Source organism: Caloenas nicobarica, chromosome 3, assembly GCF_036013445.1.
Source record: "Caloenas nicobarica isolate bCalNic1 chromosome 3, bCalNic1.hap1, whole genome shotgun sequence".
Classification (NCBI taxonomy): domain Eukaryota; kingdom Metazoa; phylum Chordata; class Aves; order Columbiformes; family Columbidae; genus Caloenas; species Caloenas nicobarica.
In genome coordinates this window covers 25,150,672-25,175,561 of record NC_088247.1, presented here as the reverse complement: position 1 = coordinate 25,175,561, position 24,890 = coordinate 25,150,672, and the positions used below count along the sequence as shown (strand labels likewise).

General features: G+C 38.1%; 1 protein-coding gene across 1 annotated transcript in view; it reads right to left on the bottom strand.

Moving 5' to 3' along the window:
- The window catches only part of AGPAT5 (1-acylglycerol-3-phosphate O-acyltransferase 5), a 59,115-nt gene that overhangs the window by 26,786 nt on the left and 7,439 nt on the right, over positions 1–24,890 (bottom strand). Inside the window, exons 2-5 of the mRNA XM_065632814.1 lie at positions 15,403–15,472; positions 15,058–15,173; positions 9,361–9,450; positions 1,566–1,656 (exon numbers count right to left, since the gene is read on the bottom strand). Coding sequence (XP_065488886.1) covers positions 1,566–1,656; positions 9,361–9,450; positions 15,058–15,173; positions 15,403–15,472 — 367 coding nt within the window. The remainder of the gene's footprint in view (positions 1–1,565; positions 1,657–9,360; positions 9,451–15,057; positions 15,174–15,402; positions 15,473–24,890) is intronic.

Sequence of the window (24,890 nt, the reverse complement as noted above, 5' to 3'; positions counted from 1 at the left end):
TTAGAATCGTTTGGTACGTGGCTTACAGTGTCAGCCACCCCTGCTTCTCAGCACACCCAGGCAAGGGATGCTCAAGTTCAGGCAAATATCCATCTTGGCATGAACATGCAGGGGAGCAGAGTCCCATACAGACTGCTTCCCATCCTCTCTATATAAGAAGCTGAGGAAAGATCAACAAACAAATAAATTTAACAGTGGGGAAAAGTAGATCAAGAGGATTCTGCACTAGAATTGGAGAGGCTTCCTGTTTAATAAATATTTGTCTTTAGAGTTTTTAAAAGGAGTAACCCTTACATAACAAAAGCAGAACAATACCAGAGAGAAAAGTACTAGAAGAAAAAAAAAACCAAACACAACAAAAAAACCCACACACATACAAAAAACCACAGGTGCTCTGAAAGCACAAAAACCAGTGTTTTACTGTTTTGCAGACTGTAGAGATATAATTCACAGGTTTATTAAAACAATAATGACGAGACTCCTTTTCCTTGAAAAAGTAGGAGAGAATAAAAAAAACCCCAACCTATCAAACACCCTCTCTGAACTCCCAAAGAACTGCACCAATCTAAATGAAACATTTGACTTTCATTTCCGACAGGAAACTGAAGCAATGAATAAATACATTATGACTTAAGCTCTCCTGCTCATACACGCAAACAAATTCCATTCTTCCCAAGGAGAAGAAAAGCATATATCCTTTTGGACAAGAGCTAACAATACTTAATAGCTTGATGATATCAACAGGTTGATTCACAGACTTGTGAATTCATTTCAGTGTGTCACATAAATGAATTTACCAGACCTATTTGTTATTCTTTGTTTACCTTCAGAGTGAATTATTTCACTTTTGGTCAACAGGAAAAAACAAAACCAGGAAACATGTTCATTGAACTGTTGGACTTAAAAGCTAACGTGTATTGTGCATATGATGTGAGAAAAAATGAAAAACTTTGGGACATTAAGATTTCTTGCAAGCCTTTCCAATGATGAAGTAATTCCATCTGTGGTTACAGAGACAAAGCCAACAATCAAAGTGACTACAGAATAAAGTTCAATCAAGGAAGGGTGAGACTGGAAGGTGAGAGAGGAAAAAAAAACCAAGAAGCCATGGCAGTGCTAACAGTAATTAAAAATTAAGCGATAGAAGATTTTATTTTAAGGCACAACAATCTCTATGCAAAACATTCTTTATATTGAGTAACAACTGTAATTGGAGTTATAATGTCAACTTAGATAGAACAGTGCCCTGATCCAGTGTAGGCAATTTGTATGTCCCTGAAGGAGCAAGAATAAATACACAGGTATAAATGGAATCTAAAGAGAGCTTTCTTCAGAATTAATACTCTTGCACAATGTGAAATGTATGAAATGCCTGTATAAGTGCTACTCTCATCTTACTCTGTGGTAAGAGAAACACTGGCTTATGCTATTCTAACACTGAAGTATCAATCAGGCAAGCTTAATAGTTCAACTACGGTGAGATCACCTTCATATTACATAACAATTTAATAGAAGAGATGTTAACACCATAACAAAAGAATGATTTCAAAACTATTTTTGCTTACCTTCCTTTTCAGCAAATGATTGACTATCTGCAATGACTTTTGGTATTTCTGGATTGTAACGAGTCCCCTCTGGAAAAATCACTAAATACATCTGTGGAATTAAAAAGAAACAAAACATACAAGTTCTTCTAATGAATGTAAGCTGATTCCTTTTACAGAAATTATCATCACTTGATAAGTCCATCTTGTATTTTAGTTCACACCATCGATTACTGTAAGGATGCAAAGAAAATCAGAATACTTGAGTTAAATTTCTTAGCTCTAAGAAACTTACTTTTTGAGGTTCAAAATCATTTTCTTTGAATGTTCACCACAGAAGGTTTGCCCAGGTGATTTAGGAAGGGAGACAGCACATGTCAATAAAAGTGAGCAAGTCAGAAGCATCCAATATCAAGAAGAGTATAGTTTTTGTTAAGTGAGATAAGAGGTGATTTTGAAAAGACAGCCAAGTATGTCATAGACAACCTACATTTTTTTTTAATACTGATCTTGCATCTAGTCTTTCCTTATACTGAAATATCAATTTAATTCCATTCATAACAAAAAATACTATTAATTAAAATGATAGATCAGCCACTTTATGTGCCTTTATACATCTCACTGTATTAGATATGAAATATACTATGAACTCATAGTTTACTTATAGTTTATACTATAAACTCATAGTTTAGCATAATTCAAACTTTAAAGCCACATTCTTTAAGCATGCATATCTGCAAGGTTAGATTTCCCAAGTAAATTAGTTTGCTTGCCTGTTCAGCAACAACTGTCTATGGGCTCTCAAATCCTTACACAGGTAAAGGTTGCATGAATATCTACGTGAGTGCAAAATTATGTACCCAGATAGAAGCAGTCAAATTTGATGAATTTTCCATCTGTTTTTGAAACAGAACAGAGGTTTCCATTTCTCTTTTTTTTTTTTTTTTGGTATGTGTCTTGCATAATCTCCTACATACAAAGTTGATGTAAAACATCACTCAAGCAGTGAAAATTTCATACCGGGGGCTTATCTGCAGAAGAAAAGGCTGCAGCCACAAATGGTAACTAGTGTGGAGTTGAACATGACACATCCACAGTAAAATCATGCCCACTGTGTCTAGACTAAGTACTTAATTTGCTGTCTCAGCAGAAATGAGTCTCAAGAAATATTTGAAAGAAAAAAAGAGAAAGTGGTTTACAAAACAGTTGGAGGAGGATTATTGGTCAGTGCAAGAAGACACTGACAAGTGGGAGTACACATCATTAAAAGATGCAAAGCTAAATAAAAACTCAGAAGGAAACACACAGGGACATAAGTTTGTGCTTCTGGCCCCCCAGGAAAAAAAAAAAAAAAGTCTGCTGCTATTTGCAGTTAACAATTGCAGAACAGCCACAGAAAAGGCTGAATGCCAGTGAACTCTCCAGAATCACCCCACAGTGAGAAAGGTTGAAAGATGTGCTAAAACGCAGAGGAGGGAAGAAATCTAGGAACTGTGCCAACCAGGGAAGCCAGCAGGGGATAAAGAGAGAGTACAATTGAGTACATAGCCTAGAATCTGGCAGGGGAAAAAGAAGAAAATATAAAATATTAAGAATGGTAAAATGGTGTCAGTCGAGGGAAGTAAGGAGAGCTAGAGGAAAGGCTGTACTTGTCATGGCACATTTGGGGAGGAGGAAAACTGGTGGATTGTGGAGGCAGGTGAAGTCCAAGTAAGATAAGAACTGGCAGAAACCCAAGATATATCCAGATTGGGTGGGGAGAGAACAAAAGAAAATGGGTTTAAGAGGCAAGGTGCTTACTTTTTTCTAACATGACAGTAGTGTAAGCACAGGGATGAGTACAGGACTCCTTAGACCCAGCTGCAGTCCACACTTCCCCAGTCACAGATTAAGTGACTAAGTAAAACTTTTCAGAGTTAGCTGGAAAGAGCATAATATTCACACACAGATGCATTTTTTCTCATAAATGTGCTTATATTCAAATCACGTAATCTGGATCCTTAAAATGGTACTCCAAGATGAGGCTACTCCCTCCCCCTCAAAAACAGGAATACTATCTACTTACTCCAGTCCTACATGCGTAACACAAAGCAGAGGCTGAAATTATATTCTAATTATCCTTGTGAAGCTCTAAAGCAAAAGCAGCCGAACAGGTTTGTTAGGCAGAATCTGAATTGAAAGCATCTCGACAAGATGGAGAAGCTTTAAATTCAGCACACATAAACCTAGTATGTAGCTCATTAGGACTACTTTACCTGAGTAAAATTCATGAATATAAATAGATGTCCTACTTATACTCACATATAGTTCTGCAGAAGACAAATACACTCTGCCAGTACAATTCAGCCCATCCAATCTACTTGTGTGACTGGCTTTTCTCTTCTCCCACCATGGGCAGTAGAAGTTAAATCCTTAAGCACTATTTGCAAAGATTATAAGAACTACAAATCTCTAAGATTTTAATAACTAAATAAGCTCCCCTACACTTGGATTAAGAACTGTTGAGTTGTAGAAGCATTTAGCTGCCTAGAAACACTAGCTTCAGCTAAAACAATTTTTTTTATACAGAATTTTTAATTTAGGCCATAGCTACATAAAAGTTATGCACTTTAAAACAGTGACTGCAAAATACAGCACTTGCATTCAAAATGAACTAAAAAATTTTGCATTTCCACAGTCCCCAGTTCATTGATATACCAGTTTTAACCCAAGCAGAGTAGATTCCTGTGTTCAGTTACATAGTACTTTCATGCCTGTTTCTCTGTAATGGGTGGGTGTCAATACACTTGCTATCTCTCATCGATTTGAAAACTTCAAGAAATGGATCAGGATTCATTTAGTAGAACCCTACTGGTTCTTGTTGGGGCCAGAAAAGAGGCAGGGTTACCTACAGAGTCCCCAGCATAATGTCAGTGAACTTGCCACAATCCACAAATGAAATGAATGGATGATGATAACTGTTTTCAACCAACCAACAACTCTATTCATTTCCCCAGTGCTGTCAAGGTCTCCCAGGCAAAAATAAATAGCAATTGCACCAAGAGAGGACGTGCTTACAGAGCAGGGAGTCCTTGAGACAGAGCAGAGTGCCACAAAAGGAGCCAGTACAGGTAGAGCAGGAGAAAGGGGTAAGAGGCAACACACAAATCCCTGAAGTACAGAACAAGTCAGCCCAGGTACCATAAACACAGACCAAGAGGCAATAAAGAGAAAAACTGACCAGGGTCAGGGCTTTGGAGGGTGTCCCAGAGAGAGTAGGTGCCACTGTAAAAAACCACAGGGCATCAAGAAGTGGTAACTACTGGCTAAAGAGATCTGGCATTTACTGTGTTGTTCCTGGGTTAGTGACAAGGGGAAAACAATTAAATATTTTTATTTACAATTATATGAAACAATGCATTTGCTTAGTTTTACTATTATTATTCCATCCTGATAACTAGACAGGTTCATATCTGAATCCATTTAGACCACTGCCTAGAAGATATGCTTCTGATGAACTGGATGGGAAGCATTAACACTCAGATCAATAAATGAAAAGAGATATGGTATGAGAACGCATATCTGGTATAACTGGAACAAAATACAAAAGGTGATATGAGAAAAGCAGGCAAGGGCATATAGGATTTAAAAGAAGTTGTCAGGGATTTGAAAATTAGTAACTAGGACAAAATAATTACATTAAGCCTTATAGTAGTTGTATTAATGTATCCATCCCCTCCAGGTTTTTACTGTTTGATTGGCACTGCTCCACATGAAAAAGATTTATTCTGTGACTAAATGAATGACAAAAAAAGAAAACAGTAACCAGCTAAATATTTGCTGTACTAGGTTAAATCTCACATATCAAAATGCAGATTTCCTACTCTTATGCATGATAAAGAGTAATTTAAGTTATATTATCAGTTATAAAACTGAATGTTTTGCTGTTCAGAAGAGTTAACTTTATAAAACAAGCAGATTGAGTGTATCAAGTGTTGGCCGGATACATTGTTACACTGAGAAATGTGTTTGTTACAGCTTACATTAAAACAACATTCACACAAATGCGTCCTTCAAACTGTGTGACAGTCTCAGCTCTCACAAAAAGACATAAAAGATTACAATTTGCTAACAATCAGCCAGATTTCATTTAATTTTAAACAAAGTCACATTGTTTCAACTGAGTTTTGCCAACAAAAGGCCCAATAACAAACCATTTGAGTGTACAGTTCAATGACAGTTTGAGAAGCAAAATAATTTCCAGAGAGAAATAAGAAAATTTATTAGTTCAAGATCTCCACTAAGAAAACACAGATGCAACAGCATTTCAGTCTAGTGTCAGAGTTTTGTGCATGTCTAATATTTCTGCTCTGCCTCTTGGAAGAAGGCTGGGCCGACCGCAGATGGCAGGACAGGAAAAGGGGCTGTTTCAGGCAGGCAGGTGGGTAGAAGTCACAGGACAAGGCAAACAAGGAGCATCACGCCATCCACTGTTCCAACACAAAATCAAGCATACCAGATCACCAGCCCAATTCTGCTGTGACTGTAGAGGCCAAAAGACAGCCTTATTTTTCCTGTCCATGTTCCACCTCCTATTTACTTTTCATTACAAAACAAACCAATCAACCAACCAAAAAAACCACACAAAAACACAACCAAACAAAAACACACCACTACGTGATATGAGGCAGTAAAACAACTAAAGGCCCCGCTATGCTAACAAGAACAGAAGACTGGTTCTGCCTTCCTCCACGTCTTCAGCTTCTTAATGGGAACAGGGATGGCTCCAGACAGACTGGACATTAATCAATTGGATTCTTTTGTTTAAACTGTATGTGGAGAAAAAACTGTAAATACCAAAGTGACCCTTAACACACATTGCTGTCCATCCCCTCTCTATTGGCATATAATTCTTTCCTTAGCAGCTGAAAGGCAAGCTTTTCTCTAACAGTACATTAAAGAACTCCACTACATCCGCACAGAATGACCAAGCAACCACAGGGGCTCACTAAACTGAGGAAAAGCTCACCCTGAGCTGTAGCGTCCAGTGCATAAATTTTAATAAAAATTCCAGAGCAGTAAATTCATTATTTTTGCATGAAGTTGATGAGTTCAGGGAATACTTGCTTTGCTGATTAAAACCTCTTCATTTTAAAAGCAATATGGTTGCTTGTTAATGTCATCCTAAGTTGCAGAACTGCAAGTTTCTTCGTGAATAATGCAGTAAGGACACAGGTTATCATGTTCTTCTCCCAGTAGTAATTGTAGGTTAAAGGGCATTTACAGCATCTACACTTAAATTCTCAGATAAAGTGGATTACAGAAAGTTAAGTCTTCCCTCAGATGACAACTCAATGGTCTGTGTCTTTTGCCCCAGCAGATGCAAACATTTGTCTCAGTAAATAGGCTTTTGACAACTCTGGTTTTGTAACTTCCTATATGGTTTGTCTGAAAGAGATTTAAAACAGAATGCATTTCTGTAGCAGTTCCACTTATTTCTCTTCGATACTGCTACCCTAGATAATACAAGGAAAATGGCAACAACTGCCTGGTAAGCACGTCCAGGTTCTGCATCCATTTACACCACCACTGAACTCCCAGATGGCCAAGTTACACCAAGAACCAAATGTACTCAGGTGGTCCCAAATTCATTTGGCATTAGCTTAGATAGGTTAGGTACAGGTTTTCGATCCACAGACAACAGAGGAGGGAGAAATAAATCACAGAATTATAGAATCATTTCAGTTGGAAGAGACCCTCAGGATCATCAAGTCCAACCATAACCTAACTCTGGCACTAAACCATGTCCCTAAGAACCTCGTCTAAACGCCTTTTAAACACCTCCAGGGATGGTGACTCCACCACTTTCCTGGGCAGCCTGTTCCAGTGCCTGGCAACCCTTTCCGGGAAGATTTTTTTTCAGAAAAAGCAAAACAACAAATGCCTTCTGGCTTTATTTCATATATTAGTCATATGCAGACTTTCACCATGGAAAGCAGAACCCACAGTAGATGTAGCTTTAAAGAAAGGCTTTATGCTTAAACCTCCCTTACATTCCGACTGGGCTAAAATCACACACTAGCCTGTCCAGTGAATTTATAGCACTGGAACAACACTGAAAATAATTCACAGGTTTCCAAAGAGATGCAGAATTAGATGGGTTTCTAGGCACATATTCCTAAGATTGTACTAAAAAAAATGCATTCAATTAGTCTATAAAGCAGACTAATTTAATGCAGAGTTCAAACCAAGACTCTCATCACAATCAAAATCTTATTATTATAATAAAGTCCTGCATTTTAGGGAGTGCAGAGGGAAGCCAGAAAGCCAGACTCAACCAGAAACTGGCTCTTTGGCTAGCGAGAAATCCATGGGCCTACACAGGAAAACACTCTGCTGGGATACTTCATCCAGACTGACTAAAACAAACTTAACCAGCACTCTGCAGGGGGAGCAATTGCTTAGGGGGATGACTACAAATATGTTTCATACATCCTGCAATTTGTCTTTGTTTATTTCATTACACCACAAGTTTAACAGAAAGAATCTTTGCCCCTGACATACAGAAAATAACTAGATGCAATGCAACGTTTCACGTCCCAGGACCCTCGCTGATAACGCAGACACAAGTTACCACTGTTGAATATGACCATCTTCTCTGGGTGGACATCATCAGATTAGACATTGGATAGCAAAAGTTTAATTGTCATAATAACTTATTACTTTTAATTTAATTGCCATCATAACTTATATGCTAAGAACTAGAAATAGATCCCCTTTCTTACTTTCATTAAAAACAAACAAAAAACCCCTCTGTGTTCATGCTAAATCTTATTTCAAGACAAAATGAGTTTGAGCACTGTCTTAAACAGCGATGCTTTACTCAGGTAAGCCTCTCAGGAAGTATAAGGCCAGTTTACTTTTTCAGACACACGCGCGCAAACACACTATGTCCAAAAAATAAATAATAATGAAAAAGTACTATTATGAAGGTCAAAACAAGCTATGCATTCCTTTTACCCAAGCCTCAGCTTATAAAAGCTTTGCTACTTGTTATTTGGAGTGGCAAGTCCTAATCGCATCATTTGAAACAAAATGAAAGCATAACTGTTCTACATCAAGGCTTGCTGAGTTAGTTTTCTTAAGTCTAGCCAAAAAACCAGAAAACATCATAATGAACAGCTAGTAATGGAAGCAAAGCACAGTGATTTTAACCGCTGAGCCACAAACCATACAGGGAGTCATGAGAAAAGTCACTTGGCACTAATAATCATTCTTCAAATAGAAAATTATCAAGAGTTTGGATTTTTTGTTTTATTTTTTTTATTTTTTCCTCCAGGCGCAGCAGACAAAGCTATTCAGTTCTGTCACTGCCATTAAAAATGATTGATCAGTGGGATGACTAATTAAGATTTAGCAAGAATAGTTCTTGACTTTCAGAAGATCAAATAACCGCTATTCTACAAAAATACCAGTCTCTGACAAGCATGCAGTAGTCAAAACGCTGTCTTTTTAGACAGGGAACACTGACAGTGGTTTCTCAAGGAAGGTGCTACAGCTCATGTTCTAAGGTTTAGTCCAGGTCCCCCCTACCCTCTACAGACAGAATCACCAAGTTTGTATCATTCATCAAGGACTAGTCAAATTTTCCTAAGTTTAATTAGAGGTATCACTCTACTCACAGAAAGTAACTGCAAAAATACAGAAAGAAAACAAATCCATGATTACTGTCTTGGAGTTTGTAGCTATCAGGCGTGGCTCACTTCTCCAATAAGCCCTTACCACTAGAAAAGTCAAAGAAATGAGGAAAAGGAGGGGAAGGAAGATAGAATCTTACCGGAGTCTCAGCTTTCATCTGGGCCCGCAACTTCTCTCTCATTTCTTTTTCATTGAATTTGGCACTTCTTTTTACATAAACTCCTCCATGCTAACAAAGAAAAAAAAAAGTATTAAATATTTAAATAGTTTAATGTAGAATAGTTGATAGAAGAAAAACAAGATTACAGTGACAAGTCACCTTTATGACTCGTGCTGCGAATTGCGCACAAGATGTTTTCTCCTAGGATGAAAGCACCTGAAACTAATTTTACATTTGCATATACTTAAGATCACAAAATCTGTTTAAAAAAGATCAGATTAAAACAAGCAAACAAACAAACCCAACAAAGCCAAACCAAAACTAAAACAACAAAACCAAAACCCAAAAGAACCACAACATAAGATACAAAATGCCTTGTTTAAAAGTGTCGAATTAACTGAAAGATGGCTCTGGAACTGACCCCAGGGATCTACCTGTTCCCAACAACACTGACAAGCAGCTTAATTTGTACATCAAGGGAAAAGTCACACAACTGAAGTTACTCACACAGAAGTACTTACAGGTCAATGTTTTCAATTTTATGTGCCTGCTCTTAAATATTGACCAATGCAAATACTGGAATTTAAAGTATTGTACCTCTACATACAAAATCTAGGAACAGCACAAAAGTAATTAGCATAGGTCTTGAAAACTTCCATGCACTTTATTAGAGAATCAAACTTTTAATAAAGAAGTCATAGAGCACACAAAAAGCGGGTTATAAAGAAATAAAATATGCCTCATCACTTCCTTCTTCCATTACCTTATCTATAGCATTGCTACAAGAGGATGTAAAAAAAATGCTCCAAAATGAATTACTAATACAACGAATTCTGAAAAAAAATTATATAGCTAATTTTGGTTTTAAAGTACATTGTTTTCATGGGTTTTCTAACTGATTCCTTAACTTGGTAATACTCTTTTCTGCTCACTCTTGACTGTTGGCATTAGAATTTGTAAGATAATTTCTGTCCATTTGTGCTTTTGCACACTCTTAACAGAGAGGTGACAGTAAGATTAAAACTACTAAGAGCTGAACCTCATTTAAATATCTTATCTCAGGAAAAGATACAGTACATTGTAGAAACAGGATGGGGGTATTTTATTTACATGGCATGGACAGGACTAAAGTTTGAGGGGTTAGGAGGAGGCAGGCAGAAGAGGCGGTTATGCAAAGTATTTTCAGTCTTTGGTTTTCATGGTGTGGAGAGATGGCCACGCAGCTGCTTAGCTAGTGGTATCTGATGTGACTTAAGTTGCTCTCCAAAAGCTGCAGTGAAATGGAACAGAAAGTCAATAGTGCATTAACTCCACATTAAATATTCTGTCTTAACATTATTGTCTGTGGTTCCCTTCCAAGGTGAAGCAGCCAGCTGCACCACTCGGCTGTTCCGCTGTGGCTGGCAGGGGACCAAAACCAAAAACAGACCCCCCAGGTCACCTAGCTTGGCCTTCAGCAGGCTGGAGCATCCTATCAGCACCACCCCACGAGCCGTTTACCAGTCCTGGATAGATAACGGCATGAACAGAAAAATGCTCCCTCAGCTGTGCAGCAAGCAGAGAGCCACATGTTTTCTACACACTCCACATACAAGACTGTTTTAAGATCTGACACCATTAAAGTGAAGTAGAAGTCTTATTCTGTACAGTGACACCACAACAGCCACTTTCAGGAAGGGCAAACTCAGTTTGGTATGAGAAATAATGAATCTACTGTACAAGACTTCTATGTAATTGGTAAGTCATTCTGTGTGAGCTCAGCTAGGTCAAGCTTTGATAAATGAGAGAAGGCTGGAATCAAAGTCTTCCCTTATTTATCGAATTACTAACTGGCTGCAGTAACCTGGGAAAATACTGAGCCACCTTTTCCTTGATTAATTTGTGAACTTGGAGAAATCAAGTTACTGTTGTACAGTTTGCTTAGGGACAGCACAACACCAAAGACAGGTTTGGTGTCCTACCTCAGACTTCTTAATGCTCCAAAAGAGATTTGTATTCTCAAGTAAATCCGTAAGAACGGACAAACAACACATTATAAGATCACAATTCGCCGCATACAGCCCAACTACATCAATATGTCAGCTCCCCTGTAGCACAGGGTTACAAAGCTAAAGAGAGGCAAGATGCCCTACTAGTTAAATATTTGGCTAAAATTCAGTAACAATCTAAAGGGTGCACAAGCTGATGCTGAATAACAGAAAAGACAAAGACATACTTCCTATGTTAAAAAGTCAAGCAAACTCCAGGATATCAAAAATATTTATCAAATTTACATCCCGGTCTCACCAGGTGGCATAAGATGAATAGACGCTAGCTGCATTTTGGTGGAAAAAGACTGGGGAAAAAAAAAAATTCAGATCCATCCAAAAATAATAAAGCCAGTTTTATGAAAAGAAATAGCTCTACCTAATAAATCAAACCTGGAACTCAACCACTTAATTGAAGTGGTTCTTTTCTTGCTATTAAATTGTTGCCTCCAAAGAAGAATGTTAGTTATGCAGTTGTATATAGCTCAAATTCCCCAATTTGTATTGCATTTCCTTTTTACTAAGAGATCAAATATATGAACACTTTCAAAACAGATTTCTGGAAGTACTGTTTTTAAGGTTATAATTTTTTTCCACTGTACTTTAAAAGCCCCTCTCTCCGTCAACAATGGATTATGTTTACAAATATACTTCCTTTGTGCCTGAATTTCACTCTCCTGGACATCCAGACCACATTTATTTCCAAACAGGATGTTTACCTGAGGTAGGGAATATGAATTCCGTAAGCATGGCGTAAATTACGTGGCTCTGGAAACTTTTAGTGGAGTGTAAGTGACATCACTGACAGAACATCAACAGGAAGGGCAGGAAGTGTTTTATGTTTTTGCACTGTTTGGTGTGATAAAAACAATAAAAATACCTATTAGCTTGCACTGCAGCCCTGCTGCATCCCGTCTCAGTCACACACGCATCACCACTGTTAGTAAGCTACCTTTTGTTTGTGTCACTACATTAAAAAAAAATATATATATTAAAAAATACAACTATCCCCCACTAAATCTTGTAGTATTATTATGTTTTGAGGAATCTGAACAGATTCTAATTAATATATATGTTTTGACTAAAAAGGTAAGCTACATTCAGATTAATTTCGACAGGAACCTTCTTTTAACAGTCAATATAGCAGTCAGGAAACTGAGCACCAGATATTCCAGACAGCGATAGTAATTTTCCAAAATGTTGAAAAAAATCATTTCTGGACACCAAGTGATAGCGGAAGGGATATATATCCTGTCTGTATTTTAATTAAAGCAGGCTTAAATCACCACCAGTGTAATGACTACAGCCAAGGACAAAGAGCAAAATATTTCCAAGCAGCAGACTGGTCACTTTGGTGCAAGAAAAATATAAAGAACCAGAATCGCTAGTGGGGACAAGTATTAGACAGAGAAGTCCATTTTCTCCCAATGGGTACTGTCAGTGACGTATGACAGGGTGTGACAGTCTGTTCTTATCTAGGGGACTGGGACAGTAAAGCCACCAATAAAAAGAAATTGCTAAGTTTTCTTATTTTCTCTGCAGCATAGTCTTCTTTAAATAGTGATTTTAGAAAAAAGGATGGCAACCATCCATGCCCCAGCCTACTCACTGTCTAAGGCACTCATCCAAAAGAAAATAAACATTTTCTACCATCACGCTGAAAACATTGAACCTGGATCCGCCCAGAGAGGTGGTAGATGCCCCATCCCTGGAAACATCCAAGGCCGGGCTGGACGGGGCTCTGAGCAACCTGATCTAGTTGAAGATGGCCCTGCTCATGGCAGGGGGGTTGGACTAGATGACCTTTAAAGGTTCCTTCCAACCCAAACTATTTTATGATTCTGTATCTTACAGGACACTCTAACCTCTTACACACTTGAACAGACAGTAGGAGCCTCAACCACCACCTGTGCTTGAAGATAAAACGGTGAGACAGTTCACACCCTAGAGATGGGCGTCTTATGTGCCACGATCCAAGACGCTGAACCTCTGTTCAAATTAGGTACCTACAAGGCTACACCTGATTGCTGAGCAAGGCCACTGTTTGAGGCACCTCCTATTCTTCAGCACACTAACTAGGTAGTTTATGGATCTGTGCCTCCTCTTGCTCAGTGCCCTCTAAACTCCATCTACCTTACATTAGCTTCTTGGAGGCAAAGTTTCAGTCAACTGCCACCCAAAGACTATCCTGCCTCCTCCCCGCTTCCCACCCATGGCTGTACACTAAAAACTTTCCCCCTTTTCCTGGTTCTAGCCATCAACTGATCTGACTTAAGGGTGCAAGAGGGGAGAGAGAGAGAGAGAGAGAGAGAGAGAGAGAGAGAGAAATGTGCAGCCAAGGATGAGGGAGAAAGTAAAGCCTCCTATTTGGACACATATCTGTAGTTGTGTACTCTTAATATGTTTCTTTATAAACTAATATATAGTTCAAATCATACCCAGTGTAGTATTTCTCTCAATATCTCCCATTCTCTTGGAGAAAGCTGACAGTCAGTTCGATCAAACTGTCTAAACTATTAGAAGTATTTTTCTAAGTGTTTTTTCCTTTTCTTTGATGAGAGAGGCAGATAGGGTGCCAGGGCAGCCAAAAAGCAGATTAATGTTCAGAAGACAGGTAAAGATCAAACACAGAAGCCAAAGGAAAAAAATATTATTGAACAGTCACTTTGGAACAGTTACCCAAAACAATCCATTTCTGTTCTAACAACTAAGCACCCACATAAATCCTGAGATAAATACTGTGAAGCCATTTCTGATCACCTAGCAAAACATACCAATACTTCCAAAAACATCCACCTCTACATCTTATGTCATTTGTATATATAAACAGTCCTGCTATCAGAAAAAGCAAACAGATGTGACAAATTCAGAGAGGATTTTAGGGAGTGGAATGCCATCTACACTGTTCTCCACCATTTTAGGTTAGAGATCACATCACTCAGTGTGCTGGCTGCACAGTGAACACAGCTCCTGTGTCTTCAGTAATTGTATAATTTTGAGTGATATCAGGTTGAGCTCTCAAACTAAAAGGAACAAGAGGAGCATTATGTAGGAAGAGAAGAAAGTAAAAGGCAGAAATAGGAATACTGTTAGACTCAGGTTTACAGTGTTTTTGCTTAACTGAAGTCCAAAGCAAAACCATCAACACCTTCAGAGGCTGGGATCTGCTTTTCCTCCACACTAAAGTCCAGTTTTCCTCTTTTATATTGTGCTAAAACCAAACAATTGAAAAAATAAATAAGTACAGCACAACAATGTCAATTTACTCCCAATTTGTAGCATGATAAAAAGGCCCCACACACAGAAAAAGAAGTTTGTTTACACCTACTGCTAAGTGGGTTTTTGGACTGTAAAAAGAACAAAGTTCTAGAATATTCTGAAATGCTTCTAACATACTCTGCAGTTTTAATTATAGTAATAAACACCATCCATAAAAAGTATTCATTTAGAAAATTAAACTTATTTGTTAATAACTGTCTCTCAACTAAGATACACATCTGACTTGAGTGAGTGAAAGCAGCTATTTTCACGTTCAAGCAAACAAGTGCCAGCTCAGAACAACATCTTCCCAGCACGTAAGATAAATGGAAGGAAAGCACATCTTACACGTTTGACTCACAAACAGCAACAGAAAACTGAATGGACTTACCTGTGAAAAATACCACCCGTACAGCGGGAGCCATTTCAACCCGTCTTTCAAGACATATCGGACATGCCCGAGAGCGTTCTGCCTGATCGCCAGCATGTCTGCAATAATCCAGTCAACTGCAAAGACAAAAGCCCAAAAGGTTTAGTTAAGCTAGTTTTAAATTGCCACTGATGAAACAAAAAGCGCATGTTGTACATCTAACTATCATTAAAGGTTTCCGAACTAGAAGTTCTGAACTTGAAGTTCTTGCTCATTAGGACGAGGCTGGAAAGAGATACAGCAAACTGACAAGCAGATTTTTTAAAATTTGTAGAAGTGCTAAGAGAAACAAAATGAAATACAAACCTGTGCACTGATGATTTGATAAATATATTACATTTTCTTTATTTTTTGGCAAATCTCCATAGATTATTACCTAAAAAAAAGAAACATAGTATCACTTTATTACTTATTTTCATTGCATTAGGCAGCGATGAGATCCAACACAGTAATTAGCTACTTACTAGGAAAACTGCCAGCAAGTTAACACCATTCCAGAAAAGCACCCCATCACTGAATCAGTCCCCATCATGCATACAATTGACTTATCAACAAAGCAGTGAATAGTAATTAATGAGGGCTTATGCTATTCTGTTCCTGTGCCTCAGCCCTAGAACTGGCTCCATGGAAGCCGACCTACATCCACAAGGTTCCTGCATTAATATAATTAAAGGTAAAGAGGAGCCATAGACATGTACAAAAACACGACTTAACTTTATACATCTAATGAATATGGCATGCTTCAGCCAAACACGCATTACCATTCAATTCAAAATGGTACGTTTTCCTGGATTACATCAAGAACAAAATCTCAAACATTTGCCATGATTTTAACCATCAAGAATGAAAAAAGCAGCATATGATTGAGATGTGTATTTAAATTGGTCTTTGGCTTCCAGCTAGCAGGTTTTTTAATGTTTATTCTCCATTATATTAAGGACACTCTTTCACCTTGCAGCTTCCCCCTCCAAAGGTAACAGCCTACTAGCAAAATAACCTTCTGAGAGGACAGCTACAAAGCAAGATGCAGAAGTCATAATCCAAGTCAGCTTTTAAAATGGATTAATTCAATTACTTTTACTTCAAATATAAAATGGGAAATTAATTAAACCGTTTCAATTCTAAATTGAAGAATTCATGCAGCCATTTAATTACCTTTAATAAATATTTTCATTATCCAATGAAGCTTAGTTTTTCCAAGCAGTACTTTCTAGGTAGCATTCCTCTCTTGCTCTGCCAATAACAATGGCTGTACTCCTTGTTTCTAGAAGTTAGCTGTTTTAAACATACACCCTTCTTCAAAGTGACTCCATTCACCCAAAACCCAAGGGCTATTTGGAAGGTTTACCCACTTACTATCACCACTTCCCCAGTCTGGACCATCTGGGAATTCTATCAGGAAGATTTAACTACTATTCAGATCTTGTTCAAGACCATTTAGTATGCTGAGTCGTATTGATCCTTACAGAAGGTCTCTACGAGCATGTCCGGAAAATCTGCCCACCTCTCAGTTACCCTGGGACAGCAGATGGGTAACGCCTTGTACTGTAATGCAAAAACCCCACATAAAGCTGCATGGTTTACATTCATGCTGTTCCTTCTCCTTTGAAAATGTAACCACAGCATTGATAAAATTTTCTTTCCAAGGCAAGAAACCAAATATTGGCAAACTGAGGTATTCAGTAAATATGTGAAATCTGCCCTTAACACCCCACGAGCTGCCCAAAACAAGAAACAGGGTTTGAAATATACTAACTTCAATTTGTAAAAATTTCCCCTTTAAGGTACAAAGTCAAATTCTTGGTGTAATCAGATCCACAGTTAAAAGCATTCACTTGTGACTATTGCGTGAGTAAAAAGAAATGGCATGGTTGTGTCTGCCCAATATAGCAGTTAATCTGCATTATTTTTTATTTCCATAAGATTGGATCTACTTCACTTTTTAATCCCAGAGGAACAACCACTCATTTTTACTGTAAGCAATTTCTATGTACAACATTACGTCTTACCATAATAGTTCTATGTTTACATGTAACAGACCAAACTTTTTTACTCAGAAAACACATAGCCATACTGCTGTAGAGAACAACAACAAAAAAAACAACCCACAAAACCCTCCAAAAAAACACACACACCAAAAAACCCCCACGAGAAACAAACCCTCAAACACAAAAAAACCAAACAAAAAATCCACCACAAGAGCAAAAAACAAAAAAAAACCCAAAAAAACCCCCAACACACCAACCGCCCCCCCAAACTAATATTTTCCTATTTATAATTAGTTCATATTGGACCAAAAAAAATTTGATATTTTATTTCAAAGCAAGGAAGGAGTTAGAAAATCTGCAAACTCTATTTTGTTTGCTCAGGTGGCTCAGCCTAAGAGGATGCAACAGCTGTAACTGCAGCATCAGTCACTTCAGCAATGCCCATTTCAGTGATCTTGAGAAAAAACTTACACAGTTCATGAAAGGCCAGCAAACAGCTACTCGCATATTAGACATTCATGGATAGGAACTGAGCGCTATAAACTTTAAGTGTTATTACAACCAGGTAAGAAAGGCAACTTTCAACCTCCATTCTCTAGAGGTTTCAGATTTCACAGGAGACACCTGCTCTGTGGGCAGCCACTCAGCTCTCCTCCCAACAACAAAGCATTTTTGCTGTATTGTTGTGCTTCCAGAAATTTTCATAGAGCCTACACAGAGGGCTAACAGTTGAGAGCTTTGAATCCTGAAAAACGCTGCCCTTTTCCCTTTGAGATTATGTCTGAAGAACTGACTTGCTTGCAGATAAGCAGAGTTCCCTCAGGGCAAGCCTTTAATTTCTGCCAATCTGATGCTTCTAGGTGACCTAAAGCACCTTATAGGCAAGCGGTGCAGGACATACTGGGGAGGCAATTTTCAGTTTTGGAAGTTAATGGACCTGGTGTTTCAGATATTTCATTCATAACTCTCCCAGTGCCACACCATACATACATTCTACCTATGTATCAGCTTGAAAGACTGAGAAGATAAATGTCCTGCCACAATGAAGCGAGGAATCTATTCATTTGAATAGGTGACACTTTTTTATTTTTTAAAAAAAAAGGCACAATGAAGTCAAGCAAAGAAAACAAAGTTAAAAGGAAGAGCACCACAGCAAGCCAAAATAAGCAGAGATTTGAGGGAACATATTTAAAGTGCAGATTTACAGTCTAACATTGCAAACATTGCTTGGGTACAGAACACTAAAATGTGTGCTTTTAGCCATGTTTTGGTTGTTTCACAGCCCAGTTCACAATAACACATAATAGAGTTACTGTTGATATGGGTCTTTGACATCTGTTTATGTAGCAGTGCTGTCAAATTCAATTCAGCGAGATTTCAAATAAAGGAAACCGAACACTAAGAGCTACTGTGGGAAGGCTGGTACCCAGCTGCCCTGGATGCCACACACCAAGACAGTCACACAGTCAGCGGGCACAAGGCACACCTCAGTGTCCCGGCCAGAGGAAGCCGCCTGTCACTGGCAGGTGGTTACAACAAGTTCTCCTGATGGGAGAATTCACCAATTCACTGACAGGTTGATCTAGGCATGCAAACGGGAGCTCCTGGGTGATCTAGTGACACCAGTTTCAGCTTCCCCAGCAGCCTCTGCTTCTTCCAGTGCAACATATTCAACAAGGGCTGTACTCATATGGTAGGTCACGTAGCTATGTAAAATAGTGCTGCATGGCAGCCACAGCTGAATAACTCATAATCTGCATACGGTTTCACTGCAAAAAGGTGGACGCTCCAAATTTAGAGACAGAAATGTATTTCTTGTTTATGAAATCTGCACACACCAAATAAAATTAAACAGATCATTAAATCACATCCTTAGCTACATCAGCTCAGTAAATAGGGCCATGACAAAAATAACTCAAGAGATAAAAGTAATCACACTATCAGAAGACCTGCTTGCAGGTCAACTGGTGACCACAACAAACTCCTAGCAAAGAGATTCCCTTAAATTGACAATTGGATGTGCCTGATAATGTGAGCAGATCACAAGCTGACCTGCAAACAGATCTGGTGCTTCTGCTTCAGCGGCAGTAAGGCAACACAGCTGGTTATTGGTGATAAAAACTCAGTCCATCTCATCTGATGTCCTATCACATACCTACAAGCACACTCATTTTTGGTTCCTTAACCCTCCTCCCTTCATTCAAAGGAACCAGGTGTGAATTACAGAATGATGTTCCCTTCTTTGCTGTGCCTTCGACAAAACTGATGTGCACTGGGGCACTTTGCAGAGCAGGTGCAACATCCTGATCAGGAAGAAGGTCACCTTCAAGCCCAGGCAACAGCAACTAGAAAGAAGCACAAACGCATAGGATATACATACGATAATAGCAGGAGAACATTCCTTCCCTCCCCTGGAAGATGAGAGGAGAAACAGAACATTCAAGACATCAACACTTCATTTAAAAACAACTACATAAATTTCATATACTCAGCTGCGCTATCCTCACAACATATACTTCTCTCCATTTAGCTATTTCTTCCTGACTACTTTTATAACTAGGATTGCATGCTCTTTGGGACAAGAGTGTCTTTGTTAGCTGGGCACTACTGTAATGTGAGTGCTATTAAAGTACATAGTATTATAGGATGTATTTCTCATCTGTTTGTTAAAAAGTCTGGATATAATTTTGTGGTGAAAGGGTGGAGCTTGCATCAACAAACCACCAAAAGCAACCACCAGATACGGCTTCTGAAGTCAACACGAAACCCTGTGCAAGCTGACTTCTGCAGCATCACTGTAAGCATCTTATGGGAAGTTGTTTAAATTCTCTCTAAGTCTAAAAACCTGCCTGAAGACACAACCAGTCCTTTGAGCTTCTAGTGAAAGCAGAAGGAAGTAGACTTAGGATACAAATGGGGAACTTTTACTTGGTGCTGACAAATTTCTCAGGTTTTCAGATGTCCTACTATAAGAATTTCAAATGTTTATTTTTCTTCACAGAAGACAGAGAAGCACTTTTATTTGCATTTGACACATACAGGTTTCACTTGCCTACAGCACAAGGAATATGAATAGGAAAGAATGCAAAAGGCCTTCTCATGGTTTAGTTTTTAATTGTTTCTCCAGATCTGAAAAAAAAAGTTTACATTTAAGTATCATTTTTAGAAAAATAGTTTAAGGTAATACAGCTTTTTAGGTAATGGTCACATTATTGCTACACTTCATAACCTCTTCAGTTAAAGAGACTATCTGCTCAACATGTAATTGCACAAGCCTGAAGTCTGCTGCTCAGGCTCAGCATCAAACCAGAAAATCACAATGCAATCCATTTTATTGAAGCAGAGAGTTCACTCACATATTCTACAGCTATGTCTTTTACTGTGTTCAGTGAAAAAAAACATTGCCGAGAGACTGAGCTCAGGGGAATATTGAGAAGATTCCTGAACGTAATTTTGTTGTTGTTGTTGTTAAATCATTCATTTGATTGAACCAGAAAGCAGAGAACTTAAAAAAAAAAAAAAAAGTTACTGCCATTTTATTTCCTTTTTGTAAGAAGGATATATTAGGAACATATATGGATTATGCAGGCCTGAATCATACCATCTGATGTTAAGTACATTTCTGCTTTCATACTAGCCTTTAGTCTTAAGGTCTAAATTTGCAAACTGTTATAAACATGAATAGTTATGCTTCATTCAATGTAATTAGCTACACGTATAGAAGTCTAGTTCTGACGCTGAATGTAAAGGCTTTACAGTTTCTCAGCTAAATTAAAGATAATCAAACCCTGAATTAAGGGAAAGCTCCTTCTGGAAGAATCAGAATCAATAAAATCTTAAAGGAAATGCAGTTACCTTATGAGCTAAAACATAAATATTTATAATATCCATGTCAGTAAAAATACAGCTTTAGAGTCTTATTCTGTGCATATCTGACTACTTTTTGTATTTGAGCATAAAAAAGACTTGCAAATACTTAGGCTATAAGAAACCAATTGCCTAATTTTCTAGAGTTTTATAACAAATAATTTTCAATGCTGGCAGGCTGAAGAAAAATCTTAATAGTTTCACTGCCATCAGTTTACTGAAGGAAATCAAATAAACAGCAATTATAACTACCACACTTATTTTAAAGCAAAAGCTGAAAGGGTTTCCTATAGAGAAAAGTTGACTAAAAAGTATGTACTCAGAACATTCAGCTACAGCAGGAGGCTAAATGATGCTGATATTTCCTGTTATTCCAAATATTCTTAACAGGGTTACTGTAATTCTAGAAAACTCCACAAAACACCCACAATCCTGTAAAATGAATGAGACACTTGTCAACAGATGAGCAATACCAAGTGTTCAGCCGAACTAGTTTTGTTTTCAATGCTGACCCACCTGCAGCTTTCACAGATGCTGCAGAGAGGACTGAGATGTGAAAGACTTGATCTGACAGCAGCATTATGCACCTTTCCTCACAGTCCTCCCCAAAACCTCAGATGGTTATTTAGAGCAGAACATTACAAACCACTTTATTCCCACCATTTTAACATTGCCTAGAGAGAAATGTGTATAGTTTTGCAACTTCTCATTCAGAGGGTGATTCAGGTGGTGACTATTGTTTAGAGAAGGGGCTCGTGGTAGAGCAAAGAAGTTCTGGGAAACATCCATAATAACTGGAATTTCTAATCTGAGCAAAAGGCTAATTACAGAGAAAATGAGTTCCCACAATACCAAGTAGGTCGGGGCAATTTCAGTTAGTTTAGGCGTATTTAAACAATAGTCTCTGACTAGATTCAACAAAAGCATTCCAGTGGTCTCCCGTGGCACACCAACCAGAAGCAGGAGCTCTTGGCTGCCAGGGGAGCTCAGTGCTGCAAAGAGGATTCACAAAGTCTGTGATACTGAGCCTGCCAGCTTTGCATTGCCAGAACCCAGCCCACCGGCAGCAGATGCAGATCCTAAATCCTATCACATCCTAACATGCTGCCCACTGCTGTTAAAAGTTACATCTATGGAGCAGGGATTGTCTCTTCTGGAAACAAACTGCTAAATAATCTTTTCCAAAGAAGTGGTGGGGATATGTGTATGCAGAAAGAACTGAACTGATGCATCCCATCAGATGAGTTTGTGCTCTAACTTATTGACTTAAAGAGAGGTACCATAATTTATTCCCTTTCGGGCTTTGTTTAAATAGAAATAAAAAAGCTATAAGTTTGGTGGTGGTGGTGGTTTTGTTTGTTTGGTTTTTTGAGGTCCACAGTCCTGCCAGCATATGTTAAATATCATATGACAGTACTCTGTAGATTCAGGAGCTTTGCTTCTAGATTCTGATCAGGGCTATACATGGATTGGGAACTTTGCTTTCAGCACCCAAAATTACCTCATTCCTGCCTGGACTCCTTAGCTATCTGCCTTTAAAAAAAAAAAAAAAAAAAAAAAAGGCATTTGTATAACTTAACTATTTCAGTCTTGGTGATAGAAAGAAGCAGAACTTATCATGAACATAATTTTAAGATTTTGGCATCTAAATTCTGAAAAATCCTATTTTCAGTGTCTAAATAATTCACTGAATCTTTCTGAAAATTACTTGCTTTTGATTACAGTGCAGTTCTATGGCACGGACCATGAAGCGGGCCACAATTACAGTGACCACTTGGGAAAGTCCAAGTCAGAGCATCTAAATAACTTTAAACATAAATTACCAGTAATTACATTTTTTTTAACAAGTACTGTACATATTTCAAATATATATAGCCCATGTGAGAGGAGATTATTTATAAGCTGACATTTCAACAGGAGGGTTTTCTGAACATCTGGCATCTTGGTATTACAGAAAACCGGAACATGCCTTCTACCACAAGAATGAAATGAAGCATTCCATGTTTCATTAGGAGAGAAATAGTCTCCATCATAAAGCTTTGGCACCTCTGAAGATTTCTGCCTCCAGATTTTAGTAATTTCCTTAAACGAAAGGAAAGAGTGACCCACATTTAAGGTAACTATTGTTTACTTTATTGCTCTTTTGTAGTGGAAAATACATAACGTCCATGTCCTATCCCATCCATCCCCCTTAGAATAGCAACTACGTTGCCTCGGTACATTAAGCACATTCTGGAAATGTCATTCTTTGTGCACCTCACAAAGGCCAGAAGCAGGAAACCTTGTGGCAGTTTGTTAGAACTAGAGCTCTTTCTAATAGGAACTTTGCTTCGAAATGCCAACGACTTCAAGTAGGAGTCAACTCTATCTGTAATACTCGTCCAGGCATTTGTATGAAGTACAGACAGTACTTGTGTGAGGTTATCAATGAGCCGACACGCATGGGAAACGGGAAGATTAAGCAACCTCTGTGTCCTCTGCTTCTGATTGCAGAATAAGATTTTTGGAAGTTCCTTCACACGTTATTTACAGTAAGTATTTAAAATTTAAGCACTATGGACTTTCAAGGTGAGGCAAAGGAATCACTACACAGCAGAAGAGAACACACAGGCAGGTATCTGAGCGAGCTGCAACTTATCAGCCTCCAGACCTGAACACAGCAAACTTGAATCAGCCCCCAAAAATAGCCGCTGTTAAAAAATCACTCCAATATCTGTACACCATCGCAGTGTGGGAACAAGCCAGTTCACCTGCAGGTGCTTGGGACCGTGCACCATGTTTGCTTGTGCCAAAAGAAACATGTGTGCACGTGCATGCCTTCACATTGCCAAGGAGTGTTAGAAAATCGGATGGTATAAGTCTTCAAGTCAATCTATAAGTGTCAAGGGAGAAACTACTGCAACTACCACAATACAGTTCAAAGTCATCCAAAATAATTATTTTTCTACGCATCTAGATATGTGCTCAAGTACAGATTCGACCAGACCATGGGTGGCTGATTTTACGTTTAAAAAAGAAAAAAAAAAAAAAGAAAAAAAAATCAAACTAGCATAAATGATACGATTTCTTGGTCCCACACTGAGAAGCTAGTTATAACAGGGAAGATGACAAGTAATAATATGTGACGGCAATGAAATGAACAAAAGAAAATAATTTCCCTGCTTTTTTATCCCAAATCTCTTCAGAGTATAAATTCAAATTGACAGAACAAAGATTAAAGAATAATTTTCCCCCAAGAAGATACGCTTCCTCATAATTGTAATGTCAAAATCCCTGACATCTGAGCCTACTTTATCTAACACAACTAAAACTGAGAACAAGAAGATTCCCTGTAAGCCTGAGGTAAATAGTTTGAAAGAACTGGAGTCAAATACTGAACTATGAATATTCTCTTAGCAAGAACAGTGTCTGATGGTAGAGTACCAGGAGAAAAAAAACTTCTCAATTAACAATCATCCTTGCATAAAGTATCTGGACGTATTATGTAAGCAAAAGGAAAGGGCATGGAAGAGCACTGTGAAACTCCATGGCCCAATATCTACCCAAAACACAGATAAATGCAAAAAGAGGAAAGCGTATCAAACGCGTGCAGGTTTTGTTTGTCTGGGTTTTTTCAAAGTTGAATTTTTTTAAAAAAAGTGATAAATACTGTTTTTATTTTCAAATGTAACAAATTATGCAAAATCAGGACAATTTATATTAAGAACTGAATATACTAGAAATCTTACAATATTCAAATTAAAACATATTTAAATCAAACCATTAGATTGTAAAACTTACTGGCCAAACAGTTGGAATCAAAATTTATAAGTGCGTTCAAACCTGCCCTTTGACTCCTTAGCTTTTCCTACCTGACAAATACTTGGCTTTTCCATAAATATATGTAGCTAACTTTAAAATGTAGACATAAATACTAGTTTTAAATTGCAGATTCTACTT